Source organism: Pristis pectinata, chromosome 11, assembly GCF_009764475.1.
Source record: "Pristis pectinata isolate sPriPec2 chromosome 11, sPriPec2.1.pri, whole genome shotgun sequence".
In the NCBI taxonomy this organism is placed as follows: domain Eukaryota; kingdom Metazoa; phylum Chordata; class Chondrichthyes; order Rhinopristiformes; family Pristidae; genus Pristis; species Pristis pectinata.
Genome location: NC_067415.1, coordinates 2,050,954 through 2,077,578, shown reverse-complemented (window position 1 = coordinate 2,077,578; position 26,625 = coordinate 2,050,954). Strand labels below are relative to the sequence as shown.

The window sequence follows — 26,625 nt, the reverse complement described above, 5'->3', positions numbered from 1 at the left end:
TTGTCCTTCATCAATCGGGGAATTGAATGTTGCAGCTATATAGGTCCCTGGTCAGACCCCACTTGGAGTATTGTGCTCAGTTCTGGTCGCCTCACTACAGGAAGGATGTGGAAGCCATAGAAAGGGTGCAGAGGAGATTTACAAGGATGTTGCCTGGAATGCGGAGCATGCCTTATGAAAGCAGGTTCAGTGAACTCAGCCTTTTCTCCTTGGAGTGACAGAGGATGAGGAGGGACCTGATAGAGGTGTATAAGATGAGAGGCATTGATTGTGTGGCTAGTCAGAAGCTTTTTTCCAGGGCTGAAATGGTTGTCACAAGAGGACACAGGTTTAAGGTGCTGGGGAGTAGGTATAGAGGAGATGTCAGGGGTAAGTTTTTTGCTCAGAGAGTGGTGAGTGTGTGGAATGGGCTGCCGGCAACGGTGGTGGAGGCGGATACGATAGGGTCTTTTAAGAGACTGTTGGATAGGTACATGGAGCTGAGAAAAATACAGGGCTATGGGTAAGCCTAGTAATCCCTAAGGTAGGGACACGTTCGGCACAGCTTTGTGGGCCGAAGGGCCTGTATTGTGCTGTAGGTTTTCTATGTTTCTATGTAAGAACTGAAAGGTTGAGGGAAGTAGCTGTTCTTGAACTTGGTGGTTCAACAACAATGATTGAATATGAAAATGAACAATGTTGGAGATTTGACATTAACATCTGTAATGATGACTCCCACACGAGACAAATGGTTGCTCCTCTGAGTCAGACATTTCTATGACCCAGATGGTCATGAGTTTCATGTTTAACCTTTTACCATTCACCAATATCTGATGATGGTTAACCTAACTCAGCACAGACTGGACTGGAGTCACTCATTCACTGCTCTTTCAAGGCTTCTTCCCAACCACCCAAGAAGGAAAGTAACGATATGACATTTTCCAGTCAACAGGAAAAAAATTTCTAAATACTTTACCATTCTGGTGACTGTATGTGTAACAAGATTTACTGTGAGTTTCCCCTTCATGTCTAATCTTATTTTTTGGGGAGTTTTGCCTTGTGTGGAGAATCTTGTGGCAATGTTCCAGTAATGTCAACAGGGATTCTCCCTGGCACTGGGACTAAATACCATACCTCTAAATTAAACGGAGTGATTCTGTCCTGAGAGAGCTGACTATTGCACCAGATTGTTTCTGATCAGGAAGTACTTTCAGGAACTATGAAGACGTACATTAACAGCAAGTCCTTTTGCAAAGATCTCCCTTGCATGACATTTGGCTCTGGAGCACGTCATCAATAACAACACATATGTCAGGAGGTTTATCATTGATTACAGCTCAGCCTTCAACATCATAATATCTAAAAAACTCATCTCCAAACTCCTGGCCTTGGGCTTGGAGTTCCCCGTCTGTGACTGGCTTCTAGACTTCCTGACCAGAAGACCTCAGTCAGTTAGCGTTGGTCATAACCCTTCATCCACCCTGACCCTCAACATTGGTGCACCCCAGGTTGTGTGCTCAGTCCCCTGCTCTCTCCCTCTGGCTGTGTGAATCATAGAATCATAGAACAGTACAGCACAATATAGGCCCTTCAGCCCACAATGTTGTGCCGGCCTTTAAACCTCGCCTAAGACTATCTAACCCCTTCCTCCCACATATCCCTCAATTCTAAATTCCTCTATATGCCTATCTAGTAATCTCTTGAATTTGACCAATGTACCTGCCTCCACCACCGCCCCAGGCAGCGCATTCCATGCCCCAACCACTCTCTGAGTAAAAAACCTCCCTCTGATATCTCCTTTGAACTTCCCACCCATTACTTTAAAGCCATGCCCTCTTGTATTGAGCATTGGTGCCTTGGGAAAGAGGTGCTGGCTGTCCACTCTATCTATTCCTCTTAATATTTTACTAACATGTGGCCAGATACAGTGCCAACTCAATCTTCAAGTTCACCGATGACACCACTGTTATTGGCCGGATAAACAACAATGGTGAGACAGAGCACGGGAAAGAGCTCACGAGCCTTGAATCATGGTGTCAGAACAACAACCTAGCCCTTAATGTCAGTAAGATGAGAAAGTTGGTTATTGACCTAAGGAAGCGGGGTGGGGTGACACAACCCTGTCCTCACCAATGGAGCTGCTGTCGAGATGGTCAACAGCTTCAAGTTCCATAGAACCATAGAACACTACAGCACAGAAAACAGGCCATTCGGCCCTTCTAGTCTGTGCCGAAACTTTATTCCACTAGTCCCATTGACCGGCACCCAGTCCATAACCCTCCAGACCTCTCCCGTCCATGTATCTACCCAACTTATTCTTAAAACTTAAGAGTGAGCCCGCATTTACCACATCAGATGGCAGCCCGTTCCACACTCCCACCCCTCCGTGAGTGAAGAAGTTCCCCCTAATGTTCCCCCTAAACCTTTCCCCTTTCACTCGAAAGCCATGTCCTCTCGTACTTATCTCTCCTAATCTGGGTGGAAAGAGCCTACTCACATTTACTCTGTCTATACCCCTCATAATTTTGTAAACCTCTATCAAATCTCCCCTCATTCTTCTACAGTTCAAGGAATAAAGTCCTTGGCATCCCTATCACCAAGAATCTCACTGGTGCCTCCACACTGATGAGATGAGCAAGAAAGCACATCGGCATATGGACTTTCTTAGGCGTCTGAGAAGATTCAGCTTGTCCACAAGGATTCTCTTGAACTTCTACAGATGCACTATAGAAACTATCCTGACAGGTTGCATCTCAGCCTGATGCGGCAACTACTCTGCTCTGGACCGACGGAACCTGCAGAGAGTGGTAAACACTGCCCAGTCCGTCACAGGCTCCTCACCTCCTTCCATCCAGTCTGTCTTCACCGTGTGTTGCATCAGGATGGCTGATAGTATCGTCGGGGATGCCTGACCCCCCGGCCCTTCCCTTTTCTCTCTTCTACCTTCTGGGAGAAGATACAGGAGCTTGAAAGCCCCGATGTCCAGACTCAAGAACAGCTTCTTCCCCACTGCTCTCAGACTCCTGAACCAGTCCCCTCTCTCCCATCCCCTTCCCGGTTGTGCTGCCAGTTTCTCAGACTAACCCCACCTCTTCTGTTATCGTCACTTTAGCATTTCATTTTGCACCACCTCAGCGGGCACTCCAACTTCTGCACCATTCTGTTCTTTTGCACTCGTTGCTGTAACTATTGTTGTATTTATTATCACCGTGTACACTGTTACTCTGTGAATTTCACGCGAACAAGGAATTTCATTGCACCCTGGTGAATATGACATTAAATTAATCTGAATTTGAACAAGCAGGAACTGTGACTTGATAGAAGTTTTCAGTAGGGAAGATGTTGTGAGTAGCAAGGCCTGACCGGAGGGCCTTCAGTGCATGATGATCATTTCTGCACTCAGCATCCATAAGAAGGAAAAAAATCCCACAATGTTATAAAACACAGAACACTCCAGCACAGTACAGGCCCTTCAGCCCACAATGTGGTGCCGACATTTTATCCTGCTCTAAGATCTATCTAACCCTTCCCTCCCACATACCACCCTCCCCCGCCATTTCTCTATCATTCATGAATCTCTTAAACGTCCCTAATGTATGTGACCCCGCAACACCTGCCGACAGTGCGTTCCACGCACCACTCTCTGTGTAAAAAACTTACCCCTGACATCCCCCTTATTCCTTCCTCCAATCACCTTAAAATTATGTCCCCTTGTGTTAGCCATTGTTGCCCTGGGAAAAAGTCTCTGACTGTCCACTCGACCTATGCCTCTTATCATCTTGTACACCTCTATCAAGTCACCTCTCATCCTCCTCTCCAAAGAGAAAAGCCTTAGCTCACTCAACCTATCCTCATAAGACATGCTCTCCAATCCAGGCAGCATCCTGGTAAATCTCCTCTGCATCCTCTCTGAAGCTTCCACATCCTTCCTATAATGAGGTGAGCAGAACTGAACACAATGGCGCCAGTGACCCCGGTTCAATTCCAGCCGCTGTCTGTAAGGAGTTTGTATGTTCTCCCCATGTCTGCGTGGGTTTCCTCCGGGTGCTCTGGTTTCCTCCCACATTCCAAAGATGTACAGGTTAGGAAGTTGTGGGCGTGCTATGTTGGCACCGGAAGCGTGGCGACACTTGCAGGCTGCCCCAGAACACTATGCAAAAAATGTATTTCACTCTATGTTTTGATGTACATGTGACTAATAAAGATCTTATCTTATCTTATCTTATCTTATCTTATCTTGTCTTGTGTGGTCTAACCAGAGTGCTACAGAGCTGCAACATTACCTCACAGCTCTTGAACTCAATACCCTGACTAATGAAGGCCAACACACCATACGTCTTCTTAACAACCCTATCAACCTGCATGGCAAACTTGAGGGATCTATGGACGTGGACCCCAAGATTCCTCTGTTCCTCCACATTGCTAAGACTCCTGCCATTAACCTGGTATTCTGCCTTCAAATTCGATTTCCTGAAGTGTATCACTTCACACTTTTCCAGGTTGAACTCCATCTGCCACTTCTCAGCCCAGCTCTGCATTCTATCAATATCCTGTTGCAATCTACAACAACCTTCTACACTATCCACAACACCACCAACCTTTGAATCATCAGCAAACTTACTAACCCACCCTTCCACATCCTCATCCAAGTCATTTATAAAAATCACAAAGAGCAGGGGTCCCAGAACAGATCCCAGAGGAACACCACTGGTCACTGACCTCCAGGCAGAATACGCTCCATCTACCACCACCCTCTGTCTTCTATGGGCAAACCAATTCTGAATCCACACAGCCAAGTTTCCCTGGATCCCATGCCTCCTGACTTTCTGAATAAGCCTTCCATGAGGAACCTTGTCAAATGCCTTCCTAAAATCCATGTACACCACATCCACTGCTCTACCTTCATCAATGTGCTTTGTCACATCCTCAAAGAATTTAATCAGGCTCATGAGGCACGACCTGCCCCTCACAAAGCCATGCCGACTGTCCCTAATCAGCCTATGTTTCTCTAAATGCCTATAAATCCTGTCTCTAAGAATCTTCTCCAGTAATTTTCCCACCACTGAAGTAAGACTCACTGGTCTGTCATTCCCAGGGTTATCCCTACTCCCTTTCTTAAACAAAGGAACAAAATTTGCCACCCTCAAATTATCTGGCACTACTCCTGTGGCCAGTGAGGACGCAAAGTTTGTCACCAAAGGCGCAGCAATCTCTTCCCTTGCTTCCCATAATAACCTTGGATATATCCCGTCCGGCCCCAGTGACTTATCTATCCTAACGTTTTTCAATAGTTCCAGCACACCCTCTTTCCTCACGTCGACATGCCCTAGTGTATCAGCCTGTCGTACGCCATCCTCTCAAACATCAAGGTCTCTCTCACGGGTGAATACTGAAGCAAAGTATTCATTAAGGACCTCCCCTACCTCTTCCGACTCCAGGCACGTTTCCTCTTTTATCCCTGATCGGTCCTCCCCTCACTCTAGTCATCCTCCTATTCTTCACATACATGTAGAACGCCTTGGGGTTTTCCTTGATCCTACTCACCAAGGACTTCTCATGCCCCCTTCTAGCTCTCCTCTAAGTCCATTTATAAGATTCCTCCTGGCTGCCTTGTAATTCTCCAGAGCCCTGTCTGATCCATGCCTTCTAAACCTCAGGTAAGCTTCTTTCTTCCTCTTGACAAGATATTCTACATCTCTTGTCAACCACGGTTCCTTCACTCTCCCATCCTTCCCCTGCCTGAATGGGACAAACCTATCCAGAGCCCCATGCAAGTATTCCTTAAACAACCTCCACATTTCCACTGTGCACTTCCCCAAGAACATCTGTTCTAGCATCATAATTCCCCCTCCCCCAGTTAAATACTTTCCCATATCACCTGCTCCTATCTCTCTCCAAGGCTATGGTAAAGGTCAAGGAGTTATGGTCACTGCCTCCAAAATGCTCTCCCACTGAAAGATCTGAAACCTGATCCAGCTCATTGCCTAGTACCAGGTCCAGTATGGCCTCTCCTCTAGTTGGTCTGTCCATACTGTGTCAGGAATCCTTCCTGTACACACTGAAAAAAACTCTGCCCCATCTATCCCCTTTACACTAAGGACGTGCCAAATAAATACAAGGCAAGTTGAAATCACCCATGACAACAACCCTGTTATTTTTGCACTTCTCCAAAATCTGCCTCCTGATCTGCTCCTCAGTGTCTCTGCTGCTACTTGTGGGGGTGGGGGGGGGGGGTGGTGAGATCTGTAGAATACTCCCAATAGAGTGAGCACTCCCTTCCTGTTTCTGACCTCCACCCACACTGACTCAGTGGACGATCCCTCCAGGACATCCTCCCTTTCTACAACTGTGATACTGTCCCTGATCAGCAAAGCTGCTCCCCCACCTCTTTTACCTCCGTCCCTGTCCCTTTTGGGGACAGTTATGGTGAATGTCAGGGCTTGCTGCTGTCTGAGAATTGTATTCAACCCAGTTCTCTCCACATCTGGAATAACAACGCTGTCAAACCCTTTGGCCATTCAGCCATTCTTAGGAAAGAATCAGAGCAGTGTTAAGGCCTGGCAATGAACCCAAGCTAGCCCCTTGCTGAGCAGTCTATTCAATCCTATTTTCCAGCTGTTTACCTACACTCCCGTGAATTATCTTCTCTCATGTTCTGAACCACTTCCCTTTGGAAAGCCCTGATCAACTCTTCCACAGCCCTGTGGACCCCACCTTTCACCTATAGTTAATCATTAGGAAAGTGCACCCACGCCTCTGCTTTCTGAGGAGGTTGAGGAGGTTCGGCTTGTCACCAAACACTTGAACAAACTTCTTGATGTACTGTTGAAAGTATCCTGACTGGTTTGCAGCACGGTCTGGGACGGCAATTCGAATGTGTAGGAATGTAGGAAGCTGCAGAGAGTGGTGGAGTCAGCCCAATACATCACGGGCACATCCCTCCCCACCATCGGCAGTATCTACAGGAGGTGCTGCCTCAAGAAGGTAACATCTATTGTCAAAGATCCCCACCATCCGGGCCGTGCCATCTTCTCGCAGCTACCATTGGGCAGGAGGTACAGAAGCCTGAAGTCCCACACCACCAGGTTCAGGAACAGCTACTTCCCTTCAACCATTCGGTTCTTGAACCAACCGGCATAACACTAATCACTACAGTTTTGCACTAAAATGTTTTTTGTTCTAATTGTGTTCTTTCTTGTAAAAATTGTGTATAATTTATGTTTAAATTATGTTCTTCTTGTGAATGCTGCTTATCTGATGCTATGTGCCTGTGATGCTGCTGCTAGTAAGTGTTTCATTGCACCTGTGCACATGATAATAAACGCAACTTTGACTTTTGACTTTAGACTGATAGTGCAAATCACCACTCCCTGTGTAAAGTAGTTGATGTACATGGCTTTGGCCTTTTGCCCATCATTTCTAATCCATGACCCCTGGATATTCATCCATCTGTGCTTCACTTCACCCCTTCCTGGTCTACTAAACCCCTATCACGTCTTCACTGACAGCTCTCAGGAGCTGGGATAGAACATTGAACACTACGGCACAGGAACAGGTCCTTCAGCCCACAATGTTTCTGCCAAGGGTACTATTTTCCCTGTGCGCTTTGTCCTAACTTGAACTCCTAACCGAGATTTCGCAGTTGACTCAGAGTTCCCTCTGACACACTCTGTTTAGGATAGAAACAGTATCGATCGACTCTGTGACAGATTACTCATGTAGAGAGACCATGTAACAAACTTGTGATGTTTAACCAGCTCCAGAATGTCACCATGTGCTGTGGTTAGCTTTTATTTTTATGTGGGCTTTGCAGGGTGAGTCAGCATTTCACCGCCCATCTCTAGTTGCTGTTGAGGAAGTGGGGGTGAGCTGCCTTCTTGAACTGCTGCAGTCCTTAAGGTGTGGGTTAACCTGCAGTGCTGTTAGGGAGGGAGTTCCAGGATTTCGACCCAGCGACGGTGAAGGAACAGCGATATATTTCCCAAGTCAGGATGATGTGTGGCTTGGAGGGCAACTTCCAGTGGTGGTGTCCCCCTTGCTTATGCTGCCCTTGTCCTTCTGGCTGGTAGAGGTGGTGGGTTTGGAAGGTGCTGCCTGAGGAGTCTTGGTGAATTGTTGCAGTGCATCCTGTAGATGGTACAAACTGCTGCCCCTGTGTGTCAGTGGTGGAGTGAGTGAATGGGTGTGGATGGGGTGCCTATCAAGCAGATTGCTGTCCTGGATGGTGTTGAGCTTGAGTGTTGTTGAAGCTGCACTCACCCAGGCAAGTGGAGAGTGTTCACCACACTCCTGACTTGAGCCTTGTAGATGGTGGACCGGGTTTGGGGAGTGAGGAGGTGAATTATCACCACAGGACTCCCAGCCTCTGACCTGCTCTTGTAGCCACACTGTGTATGTGGCTACTGCAGTTCAGTTTCTGGTCAATGGTAACTCCAGGATATTGATGGTGGGGGATTCAGTGATGGGAATGCCACTGCACGTCAGGGAGTGAGAGCTGGATTTTCTTGTTGGATGTCGTTATCAAGGTGCAAATGTTACTTGTCACCTATCTGTCCAGGCCTGGATATGGCCTAGGTCTCGCTGCATTTGGACGTGGACTGCTTCAGTATCTGAGGAGTCACGAATGGTGCTGAATATCAACCCCTCTGTGTAAAAAAAATTTCTCCTCAGATCCCCTTTAAATCTCCACCCTCTCACCTTAAATCCATGCCCTCTTGTTTCTGATACCCCCACCATGGGGAAGAGATCTGGACCATCTACCCTATCTACGTTCACCACATTCCTGTAGAATTCTATCAGCTTCCCCCTCAGCCTCCTTTGCTCCAGGGAACACAAGCCCAGCCTCTCCAATCTCTCCCCATAACCAAAGTCCTCCAATCCAGGCAACGTCCTGGTAAATCTCCTCTGCACTCTCTCCGGCACAACCACATCCTTCCCATAGTGTGGGAACCAGAACTGCACACAGTACTCCAAGATGCTGTCTCACCGGTGTCTTGTACAGTTGCAATGTAACCCTTATATCCTATGCCCTAAAGTATGAAGGCAAGCATGCCATATGCATTCTTCACCAGCTTATTGACCTACATTACCACTTTCAGGGAACCAAAGTACTTGGACTCCAAGGTCTCTTGGTTCATGAACATTCCTTAGTGCCCTTAATATACAGTGGTGTGCAAAGGTTTGGGCACCCCTGGCCAAAAATTTCTGTCACTGTGAATAGCTAAGCGAGTAAAAGATGACATGATTTCCAAAAGGCATAAAGTTAAAGATGACATTTCTTTAATACATTAAGCAAGATTACTTCTTTATTTCCACCTTTTACAGTTTCAAAATAACAAAAAAGGAAAAAGGCCTGAAGCAAAAGTTTGGGCACCCTGCATGGTCAGTACTTAGTAACACCCCCTTTGGCAAGTATCACAGCTTGTAAACACTTCTGTAGCCAGCTAAGAGTCTTTCAATTCTTGTTTGGGGGATTTTCGCCCATTCTTCCTTGCAAAAGGCTTCTAGTTCTGAGAGATTCTTGGGCCGTCTTGCATGCACTGCTCTTTTGAGGTCTATCCACAGATTTTCTCCGAACTTTCCTGCGTCCTCACCACAAAATTCAGTGTCAGAAGTCTGCAAGGGAGCATCTAAACAAACATGATGCATTTTGGAAACAAGTCCTATGGACTGGTGAAGTTAAAATAGAACTTTTTGGCCGCAAAGAGCAAAAATATGTTTGGAGAAAAAAGGGTGCAGATTTCCAATGAAAAGAACACCTCTCCAACTGTTAAGCAAGGGGGTGGATCGATCATGCTTTGGGCTTGTGTTGCAGCCAATGGCACAGGGAACATTTCACTGGTAGAGGGAAGAATGAATTCAATTAAATACCAGCAAATTCTGGAAACAAACATCACACCATCTGTAAAAAAAAGCTGAAGATGAAAAGAGGATGGCTTCTACAACAGGATAACGATCCTAAACACACCTCAAAATCCACAATGGACTACCTCAAGAGGCACAAGCTGAAGGTTTTGCCATGACCCTCACAGTCCCCCGACCTAAACATCATTGAAAATCTGTGGATAGACCTCAAAAGAGCAGTGCATGCAAGACAGCCCAAGAATCTCACAGAACTAGAAGCCTTTTGCAAGGAAGAATGGGCGAAAATCCCCCAAACAAGAATTGAAAGACAGCTGGCTACAGAAGCATTTGCAAGCTGTGATACTTGCCAAAGGGGGTGTTACTAAGTACTGACCATGCAGGGTGCCCAAACTTTTGCTTCGGGCCTTTTTCCTTTTTTGTTATTTTGAAACTGTAAATGATGCGGTGCCCAAACCTTTGCATGCCACTGTACATCCTACCTCTATTTGTTATATATCAGAACTGGCCATTGGTTAGACTGCACTTGGAGTATTGTGCACCATTCTGGTCACTGCACTATAGGAAAGATCATTTAGCTCGAGCGGGTGCAGAAAGGATTCATGAGGATATTACCAGGACTGGAGAGCTTGAGTTCTAGGGAGTGACTGGACAGGCTGGGACTTTCCCTGGAGTGAAGGAGGCTGAGTGGTGACCTTATGGAGGTTTATAAAATCATGAGGGGCACAGATAAGGTGGGTGGTCACAGTCTTTTCCCCAGGGTAGGGGAGTCTAAAGCTAGAGGGCAGAAGTTTAAGAGGGGAAAGATTTAAAGGGGCCCTGAGGGACAAGTTTTTCCACAGAGGGTGGTGGGAATGTGGAACAAGCTGCCAGAGGAAGTGGTGAGGCAGTACAGTTACCATGTCTAAAAGTCATTTTTACAGGTACATGGATAGGAAAGGTTTAGTGGGATTTAGGATAAACACGGGCCAATGGGACCAGCTCACATCAACGTGGATGAATTGGGCCGAAGTTCCAATTCCCCAAATATGCATCACCTCAAACTTGTCAGGATTAAATTCCAAATGTCAGTGCTCCACCCCAACTCTATCTGACCTACCCTGTTGAGGCCTCTGGACTTCCCTCTGCAACTGGATCCTAGACTTCCTCATAGGCAGACCTCAATCACTAAGGATCAGTAACGACATCTCATCCTCACTGATCATCAATCCAGGTGAATCTCGAGGCTGTGTGCTCCACTCTCTATACACTGTGTGGCTGAGCACAGCTCCAGTGCCATGTGCAAGTTCACCAATGACACTCCTGTTGTTGGAAGAATCACAGGTGGTGATGAGTCAGTGCACAGGAGTGAGGTAGGACACCTGGTTGGGTGGTGCCACAACGAAAGTGTTAGTAAAACTAAAGAGCTGATTGTTGACCTCAGGGAGGAGGGTGAACATGCGCCAGTCTACACTGGGGGATCGGTGGTGGAGTGTGTCAGCAGCCTTAAAGTCCCTGGGCATTAACATATCAGACGACCTGTCCTGGGCCCAGCACACAGTTTCAATCATAAGGAAGGTGCATTAGCACCTTTACTTTCTGAGGGAGTTCGGCTTGTCACTGAGCACTCTAAGAAACTTCTATAGATGTACTGTTGAAAGTATCCTGACTGGTTGCATCATGGTGTAGGACGGCAATTCAAATGTGCAGGAGCGCAAGAAGCTGCACCATCATCAAAGATCCCCACCATCCGGGTCGTGCCATCTTCTGGCAACTCCCATTGGGCAGGAGGTACAGAAGCCTGAAGTCCCACACCACCAGGTTCAGGAACAGCTACTTCCCTTCAACCATTTGGTTCTTGAACTGACTGGCACAACACTAATCACTACCTCAGTACAGCAACACTGGGACCACTTTGCACTACAGTGGACTTTGTTTTTTTTTGTTCTAATTGTGCTTTCTTGTAAAAATTATGTATTATTTATGTTTTTCTTGTGAATGCTGCTTATCTGATGCTCTGTGCCTGTGATGCTGCTGCAGGGAAGTTTTTCATTGCACCTGTGCACACACAGACTTGTGCACATGAAAATAAACTCCACTTTGACTTTGTAGATTTAGACAATCATCCTTGCTATCCACACCACCACCAACTTTTGTGGCATCAGCAAACTTACTAATCATACCTCCTAAGTTCACATCCATGTCATTAATATATTTCACAGACAGCAAGGGTCCCAGCACTGATCCCTGTGTACACCACTGGTCACACACTTCCAATCAGAAGGACATCGGACATCCCTCCACCACCACCCTCTGCCTCCCATCACCAAGCCAACTTTGGATCCAATTACCAGCTTGCCTTAGATGCCCTGAGCCTTAACATAGAACAGGCCCTTCGGCCCATGATGTTGTGCCAGCATAGCTAATCCCTCCTACCTACAGGAGGCCCATATCCCTTCATTTTCCTCTCATTCATGTGCCCATCCAAGCCCCTCTTAAAAGCCCCCAATGAATTTGCCTCCACCACCCTATCAGGCAACGCATTCCAGGCATCCACTATTCTCTCAGTAAAAAAAACGTACCCCTCACATCTGTTCTGAACCTACCCCCCTCACCTTAAATGCATGCCCTCTGGTATTGGATCACTCAATAATGGGAATAAGATATTGCTTGTCCACCTTATCTATGCCCCTCATAATTTTATACACTTCCAACAGATCACCCCTCAGCCTCCGCCGCTCCAGAGAAAAGTGTCCATCTAGACCATCTTAACTTTCTAGACCAGCCTTCCATGAGGAACCCTGTCAAATGTTTTTGATTCCATGTAGACAGTATCTACTCCTCTCTCCTGTCAGGTAGAAGATACAAAGGTTTGAGAACACGTACCATCAGGCTCAGGGGCAGCTTCTATCCCGTTATCAAACCCTAGAATGGACCTCTTATATGCTAAAGATGAACTCTATCTCCCATCTGCCTCATCGTGGCCCCTTGCACTGTGTCTACCTGCACTGCACTCTCTCTGTAACTGCACTAGGTACTGCATTCTGCTTTTCTATTCACTATCTCAATGCACTTATGTATGGCATGATCTGTCTGGATGGCACGTAAACAAAAGCTTTTCATTGTGACAATAATAAACCAATTCCAATCTCCTTCTTACCTCCTCAATAAGCTCAAGTTAGTGAGACAGGATTTTCCCTGCTCAAAACCATCCCTAACCAGTCGCCACCTTTCCAAATGTACACGCGTCCTGTCCCTTACAATTTTCTTTACCCAAGAATCAGCTTTCTACATAGGTCACTGAAAGGCTGAGTACTGATCCTTGGGATGTGCTACTTGTCACATCTCTTCAACTGCATGAGTCCACATCTCATATCTCTGAACCAATTTGGTGATACCATTTGTCCAGCAGCTCCTGTTCACATCACTCCACAGCCAGACCTTGGTTGGTTGCTCCTCTCCCTCCCCCGTCTCCGGGTGCTCCATTTCTCCTCTGGGGAATACACTTTGTTAAAGGGTCTATCACACTGGAGCTTGTCATTTGTACCTGCCTGCTGGAACCTGATTAATGCTTGCTGTTCTATCTTCTGACTCTGTAGCAGCAGGGATTTCTGTGGTCTTGACAAAGGGGCCTCCCCAACACACAACTAAGACATTAGCTCCTCTTCCTCTCAGACTTGCTGAGAACTTACTGGCTTGGGGTTTGTTTCTCGAGCTTGGTGCCTCTTCAGTTTGCTGCAGGGACACAATGCACGGACACAATCCAACGTCTACGTTGTTTATTGGTATGAATTGCACCAGTTTGTTTTACAGGACCAGAACACTGCAGTGAGGTTTCAGCACAGGCAATACTGACCATGCCATTCTATTTCCGGGCGAGAGAGGGAAGGGGAAGCAAACACCGTGGCCACAAGGAACTGCGGCCAACATTGACTGAAAGGATTTATTATCCAACCAACCCCGATTGTGGATTCTGACAGAGGACCGACAATGAACAAAGACTGGATGTGGTGTTAGCTGGGATAGTGAGCCTTGTACCAATGAGCAAACATGGTGGCTTTATCTCAAGCTAAGGGCCAGAGAGCTGTTCACTGGCAGTGACCAGTGTTCCATTGACTATCCTAATTGCTTCCATCCATCCAGTCACAACAGGGAGCTCAGTGCTTCACGGGCATCTCTCTGCCCTGTGCTGCTCCATGCGGGACTGATCTGACACACACAAGATTCAGACATCTGCACTTTACAGTTAGGGTGGGTGGGATTCACTGGGAGGCAGCAGCTGAGTCTGTAACTTCCTCACAGCCCAGGGCACAGAGACCACTAATGCCCACCTTAAGGGCAGTGAAAGCCACTTCACTGAAGGGAGACCAGAGGTCGGGGCATCTGGTCTCTCCTTTACCCAGCTGGACTGACGCCACTTTTGCAGACAACATTCCCCCCCCCCCCCCCCCCAATAAAGTCCAATCCTCCCTCCCAGCATCAGAAACGTCACTCCATCACGCCTGTAAAAGCCGCCATTAACGAACAGAAGGGCACCCAAGTCCACCTACATTTACCTCCACCTCTGCCGTCATCACCTGGAGAAAACCTGACCACACGCATTCCCTGGATGTTTGGACATTGGTGTAGAGACTTGGGAGGGGGTGGGGGAGGTGTGAGGGAAGAAGGGAGGGGATGAGATCCCAATGAACTGCTGATCAACTCCCAAGCAATCCAATACAAAAGATCAGAGTGTAAAAATACAGCTTTTTCTCTATATACACATGTAGTATAAAAAAAGGATGGATTTCAACCTTTTGAGAATGTTTTGCTTCTTGTGGAACCAGAACCCTGACCATTCTGCTCTCCTTCCCCCGCTCCCTCGAAGGAACTTTCTCTTCCTTGAAGACAACATTTTCGGCCAATGTAACACACAGTGACCCCAGATGAATGGGATTTTATTCCCCTCTCCAACCAGTGGAGGTCCTGATCCCCAGCTGGCTACAAGACCCACAGAAATCACCAGCCGGGGATGGCCACCCCAACCGCCAAGTCACCGCCCGGACTCTGCAGCAGCCGGTACTACATCCCAGCCCGCGTTCCCGATGTTCTACACCCTGTGCCCACCACAGTCAGAGAAAAGCCACGCTTGTTACTTAGCTCCAAACATTAAATTGCACTCGAGTTCCCCTCAAACCAATGAGTAGATAGCCCTAAATGTGCAAAGTGCTGGGAACCCATTTACTTATTTTTTTAAAAAAAAGAAATTCACAACTTCCAGTCCGTAGGCAGATTGAATCTTCAGAAGGAATGAAACACCATCCAGTCCTACGATTCGGGATTTGCAGTCACTGCAATAACCTGCATATTCGGAGAGGTCATTTAGTCCCTCAAGGCTGGTGGTCAGGAGCAGGAGGCAGCCATGGAGGACGTTGTACAAACAGGTGGCTACCCAGCCCCTCAAGCCTGGCACAGGTTCGGGAGGCTGTTCAGAGCCACAAGCTGCTCCACTCGAAATTGGGAGGAATCAAAAGTTGGCGAATGTAAATCTTGACATCCTTTAGGAGGGAAGAGGGGGGAATAACGCAGTCGGCAAAGCCAGTCCTCTTATTCCTTTGAGCCCAGTGTCCAAATGGCAGGAGGGGAGCCCTCCTCCTCTGCCAGGGCCATCCAACAGAGTTTAACAAAACATTCTGATCGGTGCAATCCATGGAATTGAAGTTTCAGGGAGGTGGGGAGGGGGGCCGAGGGTTAAAAACTCAGGAGATATAGGGGCAAACTTATTCCAGTCCCAGACTGTAGTTGATGCCTTGAACCAGTCCGATGATCACAGGTTGCCAAGCAACTAAGTAACGTAACCAGTCCAGTAACTGGCCATACATGACATGAGGTCGCTCCCAGCTGAGGAAGGAGAACGTTAAAGAAATTACACATTCAAACACGCAGCAGGAAAAAGGGGAAACACAACCAACTTCCTAAATTTATAAAGAGCACAGAGTTGCAAAGCAGAAGATGGAGCAATCTGTGCGTTCAGTGAAGCATGTGACATCGACCCATTCAATGCATGTTGTGGAACACCTCATTAATTCCACAGCACCTGACAGCAGTCAGATCCTGAAGTTTCCAGGAAAACACAGCCATAACTTCTCCACACAATTTCCTGAGCAATGGGGAAGGCAGCAGAAAAGATTTAGTTTAATTTAGCATCGTGTTTGGCTATCACCCCTAACTCAGAATCATGCTAAAGGGAGAATTAGTGAATAAACTCAGTCCCTGGGCCTGGTTGTAGCTAAAAGCAAGCAATTACTGACAACCCACTTCCCCATGCACAACCAATGTGGCCCTTTCTCAGTTCTGCCCTTTGTACATAGAACACCACAGCACAGTACAGGCCCTTCAGCCCACAATGTTGTGCCAACATCTTATCCCGCTCTAAGATCTATCTAACCCTTCCCTCCCATGTAGCCCTCCATTTCTATCATTCATGTGTCTAAGAGTCTCTTAAATGTCCCTAATGTATCTGCCCCCACAATCTCTGCCAGCAGTGCGTTCCACGCACCCACCACTCTGTGTAAAAAAAACTTAGCCCTGACATCCCCCTTATACCTTCCTCCAATCACCTTAAAATTATGTCCCCTTATGTTAGCCATTGTCACCCTGGGAAAAAGTCTCTGACTGTCCACTCGATCTATGCCTCTTATCATCTTGTACACCTCTGTCAAGTCACCTCTCATCCTCCCTCTCTCCAAAGGGAAAAGCCCTAGCTCACTCAACCTATCCTCATAAGACATGCTCTCCAATCCAGGCAGCATCCTGGTAAATCTCCTCTGCACCCTCTCTAAAGCTTCCACATTCTTCCCATAATGAGGTGACCAGAACTGGACACAATATTGTAACTTAGGAAAAGCCAGGCCCTCTAGATTAAGGCACTCCATGTCTGTCTTGTGTTCATCAACCTTACCAGGGAGTCGGACACTGGTGACTGAGCCTTGACCATTGCGCACAATCTTTTCCTTTCAAATCAATATAACCTGCATACACAAGTTGGGATGTTATGTTGCAGTTGTACAAGATGTTGGTGAGGCTGCTTTTGGATATCATGCTCAGGTTTGGTCGCCCTGCTAAAGGAAAGATGTCATTAAGCTGGAAAGAACGCAGAAAAGATTTACGAGGATGTTGCCGGGACTTGAGGGGCTGAATTAAAGAGAGAGGTTGAGCAGGCTGGGACTTCATTCATTGGAGAATCTGGGGTGACCTTATAGCGGTGTATAAAATCATGAGGGGCATAGATAGGGAGAGTGCACAGTCTTTTTCCCAGGGTTGGGGCAATCAAAAACTAGAGGGCAGAGGTTTAAGGTGGGAGGGAAGAGATTTAATAGGAACCTGAGGGGCAACATTTTCTACACAGGTGGTGCGTATATGGAATGAGCTGTCAAGGGAAGTGGTTGAGGCAGGTACAATTATATTTAAAAGAAACTTGGACAGTTACATGGATAGGAAAGGTTTAGGTAGTTATGGGCCTAACGTTGGCAAATGGGACTAGCTGAGATGGGCATCTCGGTCAGCATGGACCAGTTGGGCTGAAGGGCCTGTTTCTGCAGGATCACCCTACAACTCTTTTCCCGTCATGAGCCATATGGAAGCAGCAGTTGGCCACCTGCCTCTTCCAGGCTGCTCCACCACTCATCAAGATGACCTATCCACAACCTTCATGTCATATCCCTGAACTATCCTCATATCCCTCGATTTCCTTAATGTCCAGAAATCTATCCATCTCCGTTTCAAATGGACTCAATGTCTGAGCCTCAACTGCACTGAGGATTCGAAACGTTTCCTCTCCCATCAGTACCAAATGGCCTACTCCTTAATACAGGACTATGGCCCTGATTCTGGACTCTCAGCCAGTTGAGACCCCCCCTGTCGAGCCCAGGAATAATCTGAGAGCTTCTCTTATTCTGAAATATAGAGGACACAGCCCCAGTCTACTCAGTCTCTCTTCACATACCAACCCCCCATCCCTGGAAACAGTCCTCACTGCATTCCCTCCACAGCAAGTACATCCTCACTTATCCTACATCAATAGTTAAAACTGTAAACATTTAGAATATACTGTGGGAACAGAAACTTATGGGATGCTGAACTTGAAAACATTTATAAATGTTTGTCGTTTAATAAACAGACTGTTCCTAGAAGAAATAACATACACGATTTCAATGACGTGCACAAAGACTGCTAATCTGTTAGATCGTGGGTTTGGCTGACATGAAACAGTGCCCAGCTCTGCGTCACATAGCCTGAGAATAGCTGGACAATGCCAGGAGTGATGAGGAGATTTTCTGGACATTCGCAGGGATAAGGGACCTCTGTTCAGTGCAGTGATTGCAGAAGGGAGGGTCCCTCTTCACGGAGCAGGCGGCAAAGGGGAGAATTAACAAACCATTTAAACATAGAACTCTACAGCACAGTACAGGCCCTTCAGCCCACAATGTTTTGCTGCCATTTTACCCAACTCTAAGATCTACCTAACCCTTCCCTCCCACATAGCCCCCAATTTTTCTATCATTCATGTGTCTAAGAGTCTCTTAAATGTCCCCAATGTACATGCCCCCACAACCTCTGCGCCACAACTTACCCCTGACATCCCCCTTATACCTTCCTCCAATCACCTTAAAATTATGTCCCCTCGTGTTAGCCATTGTCATCCTGGGAGAAAGTCTCTGACTGTCCACTCAATCTATGCCTCATCATCTTGTACACCTCTATCAAATCACCTCTCATCCTCCTTCTCTCCAAAGAGAAAAGCCCTAGCTCACTCAACCTATCCTCATAAGACCTGCTCTCTAATCCAGGCAACATCCTGGTAAATCTCCTCTGCACCCTCTCTAAAGCTTCCACATCCTTCCTATAATGAGGCGACCAGAACTGAACACAATACTCCCAAGTTTGGTCTAACCAGAGTTCTATAGAGCTGCAACATCACCTCACGGCTCTTGAACTCAATCCCCTGACTAAAGAAGGCCAACACACCATACGCCTTCTTAACAACCCTATCGATCTGCGTGGCAACCTTGAGGGATCTATGAACATGGACCCCAAGATCCCTCTGTTCCTCCACACTGCTAAGAGTCCTGCCATTAACCCTGTATTCTGCCTTCGAATTTGATCTCCCAAAGTGTATCACTTCACACTTATCCAGGTTGAACTCCATCTGCCACTTCTCAGCCCAGCTCTGCATTCTATCAATATCCTGTTGTAATTTACAGCAGCCTCCTACACTATCCACAACACCACCAACCTTTGAATCATCAGCAAACTTACTAACCCACCCTTCCACATCCTCATCCAAGTCATTTATAAAAAATCACAAAGAGCAGGGGTCCCAGAACAGATCCCAGAGGAACACCACTGGTCACTGACCTCCAGGAAGAATACGCTCCATCTACCACCACCCTCTGTCTTCTATGGGTGAGCCAATTCTGAATCCACACAGCCAAGTTTCCCTGGATCCCATGCCTCCTGACTTTCTGAATGAGCCTTCCATGAGGAACCTTATCAAACTGCTTACTAAAATCCATGTACACCACATCCACTGCTCTATCTTCATCAATGTGCTTTGTCACAACCTCAAAGAATTCAATCAGGCTCGTGAGGCACGACCTGCCCCTCACAAAGCCATGCTGACTGTCCCTAATCAGCCTCTGCTTCTCCAAATGCCCATAAATCCTGTCTCTAAGAATCTTCTCCAGTAATTTGCCCACCACTGAAGTAAGACTCACTGGTCTGTAATTCCCAGGGTTATCCCTACTTCCTTTCTTAAACAAAGGAACAACATTTTCCACCCTCCAATGATCTGGCACTACTCCTGTGGCCAGTGAGGATGCAAAGATCGTCACCAAAGGCGCAGCAATCTCTTCCCTTGCTTCCCGTAATAAACTTGGATATATCCCGTCCGGCCCCGGTGACTTATCTATCCTAATGTTTTTCAATAGTTCCAGCACACCCTCTTTCCTCACATCAACATGCCCTAGTGTATCAGTCTGTCATACACTATCCTCACAAATGTCATGGTCTCTCTCTCTCTCTTTCTGGTGAACACCGAAGCAAAGTATTCATTAAGGACCTCCCCTACCTCTTCCGACTCCAGGCACGTTTCCTCTTTTATCCCTGATCAGTCCTACCCTCACTCTAGTCATCCTCCTATTCTTCACATACATGTAGAACCTACTTGCCAAGGACTTCTCATGCCCCCTTCTCGCTCTCCTAAGTCCATTCTTAAGCTCCCTCCTGTCTACCTTGTAACTCTCCAGAGCCCTGTCTGATCCATGCTTTCCAAGCCTTAGGTAAGCTTCTTTCTTCCTCTTGACAAGATATTGTACATCTCGTGTCAACCACAGTTCCTTCACTCTCCCATCCTTACCCTGCCTTAATGGGACAAACCTATCCAGAGCCCCATGCAAGTATTCCTTAAACAACCTCCACATTTCCTCTGTGCACTTCCCCAAGAACATCTGTTCCCAATTTACACTCCCAAGTTCCTGCCTAATAGCATCAGAATTCCCCCTCCCCCAGTTAAATACTTTCCTATATTGTCTGCTCCTATCCCTCTCCAAGGCTATGGTAAAGGTCAAGGAGTTATGGTCACTATCTCCAAAATGCTCTCCCACCAAGAGATCTGAAACCTGATCAGGCTCATTGCTTAGTACCAGGTCCAGTATGGCCTCTCCTCTGGTCGGCGTGTCCATACTGTGTCAGGAATACCTTCCTGTACACACTGAACAAACTCTGTTCCATTTATCCCCTTTACACTAAGGAGGTGCCAATCAATATCAAGGAAGTTGAAATTACCCATGACAATTTAATATTATAAATGAGAAATGATTCCCATGGCAAGGGGTGGGGGGGGGGGGGGTGGGAAGTGGGTGTCAATAACCAGAGGAGACAGGATTTAGGATAAGCATGGAAAAATACAGCACTGGACAGGCCCATGATGCTGTGCCGATCTTGATGCCAATTTATACTAAATGTCCTCCTCCTGTGTACGTCCATTCCCTTCATATTCATGTGTCTACCTAAAAGCCTCTTAAGCTCCACCAGACTGCCGGCTTCCACCACAATAACCCATTCCAGGCAGCTACCACTGTGTAAAAAAACTTGCCCCTCATGTCGCCTTTAAACTTCCCTCTTCTAATCTTAAAAGGATGTCCTCTGGCGTTTGACATTTCTACCCTGGGGAACAGATTCTGACTGTCTACCCTATCTATGCCTCTCATAATATTAACAACCTCTATCAGGTCTCCCCTCAGCCTCCGACACTCTAGGGAGAACAACCCAAGTTTGTCCAACCTCTCCCAGCTCATAGCCTCTAATCCAGGGAACCCTTCTGCATCCTCTCCAAAGCCTCCACATGCTTCCTATAATGGGGGAGACCAGAAGTGCACACTATACCCCAAGTGTGGTCTGACTGGAGTTCTATACAGCTGCAGCATGACTTCCTCACTCTTATACTCAATACCCCTACCAATGAAGGCAAGCGTGCTGTACGCCTTCCATACCACCTTATCTACTTGCGTAGCCACTTTCAGTGAACTATGGACCTGGACCCCAAGATCCCTCTGTACCTCAATGCTATTAAGGGGCCTACCATTAACTGTATACTTTCTCCTTTCATTTGACCTCCCAAAGTGAAACACCTTGGGTGAGGATAGGTTGAGTGAGCTAGGGCTTTTCCCTTTGGAGAGGAGGAGGATGAGAGGTGACTTGATAGAGGTGTACAAGATGATAAGAGGCATAGATCGAGTGGACAGTCAGAGACTTTTTCCCCAGGGTGACAATGGCTAACACGAGGGGACATAATTTTAAGGAGATTGGAGGAAGGTATAAGGGGGATGTCAGGGGCAAGTTTTTTTTTTACACAGTGGTGGGTGCATGGAACGCACTGCTGGCAGAGGTTGTGGGGGCAGATACATTAGGGACACTTAAGAGACTCTTGGATAGACTCATGAATGATAGAGAAATGGGGGGCGATGTGGGAGGGAAGGGTTAGATAGATCTTAGAGCAGGATAAAATGTCGGCACAACATTGTGGGCCGAAGGGCCTGTACTGTGCTGTAGTGCTCTATGTTCTATGTACCTCACACTTGCCCGGATTAAAGGGCATCTGCCACTTCTCTGCCCATATCTGTAACTGATCTATATGCTGCTGCATTCTTTTATAGTCCTTTACACTGTCCACAACTCCACCAATCTTGATGTCACCGCCAAACTTGCTAATCCACCCATCTACACTTTCAACCAAGTCATTGACATATATCACACACAGAGGTCCTGGCACCGATCCTTGCAGAACACCGCTGGTCATGGACCTCCAGCCAGAATAACAATCTTCCACCTTTTATAAATGGCAAAAAAGATCAACAAGTTGCACTTTTACAGTGCTTTTGTTAAAAAAAAGCATCACAGAGGTCCCAAAGTACTTCATGGGAGCATTATTGAGCAAACGTTGATGCCAAGACAAATCAGGGTAGGTAACCAAATGCTCCAAAGCAGTTTTTTCCTAGTTTGCAGGAGTAACTGAGTTTCCGTTGCCTGTGACTTTAATTCCCACTCCCACCTTTCTACCTGTGGCCTCCTGCACTGTTGGTAATAACAAGTTCCAATGCAAACTTGAGGAACAGCACCTCATCTTCTGTCTGAGCACGTTGCACCTTCCAGACTCAACACTGAAGCCAACAACTTTAGGCAAATTGCTTTCTCAATTGTCTCAGAACTGGTTATTTCTGCTGTAGGTCGGCCATCTGCCGGATTGGCTTAGTCCGCAGCTGCTGCCTGACCTGCTGAGTATTCTTAGCATTTTCTATTTTTATTTCAGGTTTTGAGGAATGCAAGACAAAGGTTCAGGGAGGAATTCTTGGAGCTAAGGCCCCAGGTAGCTGAAGATGATGATGCAGTAATTAAGGATGTTTAGGAAGCCAGAACAGGAGGATGCTGATCCAAGGGTTGTAGTGCAGAGGAAAAAGTGAAGGGTAAAACTACACAGTAAATGACAGGGCCCTGGCCAGTGTTGTAGAACAAAGACCTCAGGGTACAAGTACGTAGTTTCCTGACAGTGGCAAAACTGTAGTCAGGGTAGTGAAGGCATTGGCATGCTTGCCTTCACCATTCTGGGCATCGAGCATAGGAGCTGGGACGTCATGTTACAGCTGCTCAAGTGCAGTTCTGGTCACCCAGCTATAGGAAGATGTCATTAAGCAGGAAAGGGCACAGAAAGGATTCACTAGGATGTTACCAAGACTGGAGGGCTTGAGCTACCAGGAGAGACTGGACAGGCTGAGGCTTTTTTCCCTGGAGTGAAGGAGGCCGAGTGACATTATAGAGACATCTAAAATCACGAGGGACATAGATAAGCTGGATGGTTAGTCTTTTTCCCAAGTGGAATCAAGGACCAGAGGACATCGGTTTAAGACGAGAGGCAAAAGATTTAAAGGGGACCTGAAGGGCAACTTTTCCCACACAGAATGGTGGTGGGTACGTGGAATGAGTTGCCAGAGGGAGTGGTTGAGGCAGGTACAATAACAACATTTAAAAGACACTTGGACAGGTACATGGATAGGAAAGGTTTAGAGGGATATGCACCAAACACAGGCAAATGGGACTAGCTTAGGTAGGTACCTTGGTCAGCATAGACCAGTTGGGCCAAAAGGCCTGTTTCTGTGCTGTAGGACTCTGTGACTCTTCATAGGGACCTGAACCCAGGATGTTTTAAAATTTGAGTAAAAGACCATAGGATTGGTACAGGGAAGGGGCGCCAAGGTAAAAGTTCAAATAGATCTTACCCAATGACTGTGTAGGCGCGAGGGGGTGAACAGCCTGCTTCTGATGTTCTTCCAGGATTGAGGGAAAAGAGTAGGGGAGGAGAGAGAAATGGCAGAACTTTCAAAGAACCAGCACAGGATTAGTGAGGTACATCGCTGCCATTGCTGTAAAACTGCTTGCAGGGTCTAGTCACTCTCTCTTCCAACTAGAATGCCATTTTAATTCAAAAAAGTTCCTGCCTGTATGGACTTTGTTCCCTTTACTGGATCAAATAAACAGTTTCAGCTTTCTTCCACATGACCTGCACTGGTCTAAAAACTTAGTTACAGTTTCAGCTCATAGGTCGTTACTTAGGCTGCTGCAGCGAGAGAATTCACTTTAACCAGGAAGCTTGATTCCTCTGTTGAATCAGGAAAGTTCAGGGGGCTTGTACGTGGCTATTACCTTCCTCAAACAGTGCACACTCATACCTTCACGCAACTATTGCACAGAACTTTCAGGAACAGGGCAGTGTGGGGGAAGAAGCATTTACTTGCAGTTTCCAATCCTGTTCTGGGAATCTTCTGAATAACATGAATGAAGCTGCTTTGTAATGTTAAGTTTCAGGAATGAGGAATCCCAGCGTGACTAAATGATACATGAGCTTCGGGAGTAGGGGAAAGCATCAGCATGCATTTCAATAAGGATGTGTGATAAATGCTGGGACGCAGAGATAGAGAATTAACCCTCCACCTGCCATTTCTCTTTCCAAGCTCAAAGGCAAGTCAAGGAACCATCAACCAGAATGCTGCACCCTGGGCCCACAACCTCGTACATTTACCCAGGGAGATGACCAAACCTGTCCCTCCCCAGATTGGGCCTGACGCTGTTGACTCTTGGAAGGGGGTGGGGTGGGGAAAGGGGAGAGGTTTGGGGCCAGGGTCCATGATCAAAAAGGCATACTCCTCTTCCACAAAGAAGCTATGAGATTGTGGGGCAGAGTCACAGATACACCAAAGAAGCAGAACCTTCCAACAAGTCTGCAGTGACCAACCACTCACTTACGCTAATCTAATATTAAATCCATTTTTTTTATTCTCCCACATTCTCACGAACTTCCCTCCCCTCCCCCCAGAATCCACCACTTGCCCACACACTGGGGGAAATTTATAGCAGCCAATTAACCACCAACCCACACGTCTTTGGGACGTGGGAGGAAACCTTTCCACCTTTACCAAAGGACAAAGACAACAGGCAAATGGGAACACCACCACCCTCAGGTCCTCTCCAAGTCACACACCTCCCTGACTTGGAAACACATTCATTCATTTTACTCTGTCAACCTCCTGGAAGTCTCTGGAGAATGTCATTCGGGGAGTACCCAGTGCGGCAGATCACTGCCACATTGTCACCAACACCCCGACCCTGAAAATAAATTAAATCTGACGAGTTCTTTAACTAGTTCTCCAGGCTATATTGCACTAACTGATTTTTCTGCTCAGGGATAGTGGGCAGAGCACTGGTATGAAGCTCTAGAGTCAAAGCTGTGGACAAACTGAACTTGATGGCCTTTCCTGAGCTTCATCTGCGTTGGTAATTTTCTGTCAGGGAATGACATAACACAGAAGACAAAAAGTCCTGCTCCCCGGGCTGCAGCCGAGATGATTCCAACAACAATCCCATATTGCAATAAGAACACATTTAACCCAAGGTCCTGTGTTAGTAGGAGATCCCAAAGTATTTACATTTTTCCCCCCAAATAAAGTGCAGTAGCGAGTTTGCGCAGAAAAACTCTTGGACAGCAACCGTACATGAAGTAGATTACAGCACCTGGTCAGGACATCAGAGCCAACTCCCTCCTCTTCAAGCCAGAACCTATGGGAGAACATCATCAGATCCTCTATTTTGTCTAGAGTGCAGGAGAGACTCTTCAAACAAGAGCGAGGGGAATTGTCCAATGTCACCCAGCCAATGGTGTCGTCAACACTGCAATTGGATCTCATCTCTAGCCATGTACCACTCAAAATGAGTTAGAGGCTGGGGAATTTAAATCCCTCTCCACAGTCTCAAGTACATGGTCTAGGCTGAAACTCCCAACGCATCAGTGGAGTTGTCTTAGGCAGTCCCTCAGGATCAGTGTTGACTTGCTCCCACTCCAGTTCTGAGGTGACTGATAACACCAATGAGCAGCCCACAGATTTTGCCACAGGCAGATGATGTTTGATGCAGCAGGTGGACAGATGGTCTGGGAGGTGGTCTGCTGCTTCTGTTATGTATGCAGGACGTGTGCTCCTAATGCATGGAGTTGGGGTTTCAGCATCTGACTGCTCCTTCCCCACTTTGACCACTCATTCCTAAGTGTCGGTAGAACATAGAACAATACAGCACAATACAGGCCCTTCGGCCCACCATGTTGTGCTGACCTTCAAACCACTCCTAACACTAACTAACCCCTTCCTCCCACATATCCCTCGACCTTAAATTCCTCCATATACTTATCTAACAATCTCTTGAACTTGACCAACGTATCAGCCTCCACCACCACCCCAGGCAGCGCATTCCATGCACCAACCACCCTGGGTGAAAAACCTCCCTCTGACATCTCCCCTGAACTTCCCACCCATTACCTTAAAGCCATGCCCTCTTGTACTGAGAGCCATGCCCTCTTGTATTGAGCAAGAGGACATGTATTGAGTAGGGATGTTATATTTTTTAAAGCAGGTTTGGAGAATATCCTTGAATCCTTGTCTATCTAGTTATTGCAAAAGAACTTCATTAGCGGTGAAATGCTTTGGAAATGAGCTGTGAATGTGAGCCATATCTTCAAGTACACATGCCTTCTTTTGTATCGTCTATAGCCGAGTCTCTTGATTCACAAGTCAGCTAGATTTTGCAAGGTATATAAAACTTCAGAATAACCACAATTTCACATACTTCCTCCCTCCCCCTACACCAAGCTGTAAACACTACATTGAAACATTCCCTGCAACACATTTCAAAAAGAGCTCAGCTGATTTAAGAGATACCACAACGCTG

At 46.9% G+C, this 26,625-nt stretch overlaps 1 protein-coding gene across 2 annotated transcripts in view; it reads right to left on the bottom strand.

Annotated features, from left to right (window-relative positions):
- Positions 1–13,584: 13,584 nt before the first annotated feature.
- The window catches only part of LOC127575943 (RING finger protein 121), a 69,438-nt gene continuing 56,397 nt past the window's right edge, over positions 13,585–26,625 (bottom strand). For both annotated transcript variants that reach the window (XM_052026207.1, XM_052026208.1), the window contains exon 9: positions 13,585–15,699. In XM_052026207.1, coding sequence (XP_051882167.1) covers positions 15,579–15,699 — 121 coding nt within the window. In that variant the 3' untranslated portion in view covers positions 13,585–15,578. The remainder of the gene's footprint in view (positions 15,700–26,625) is intronic.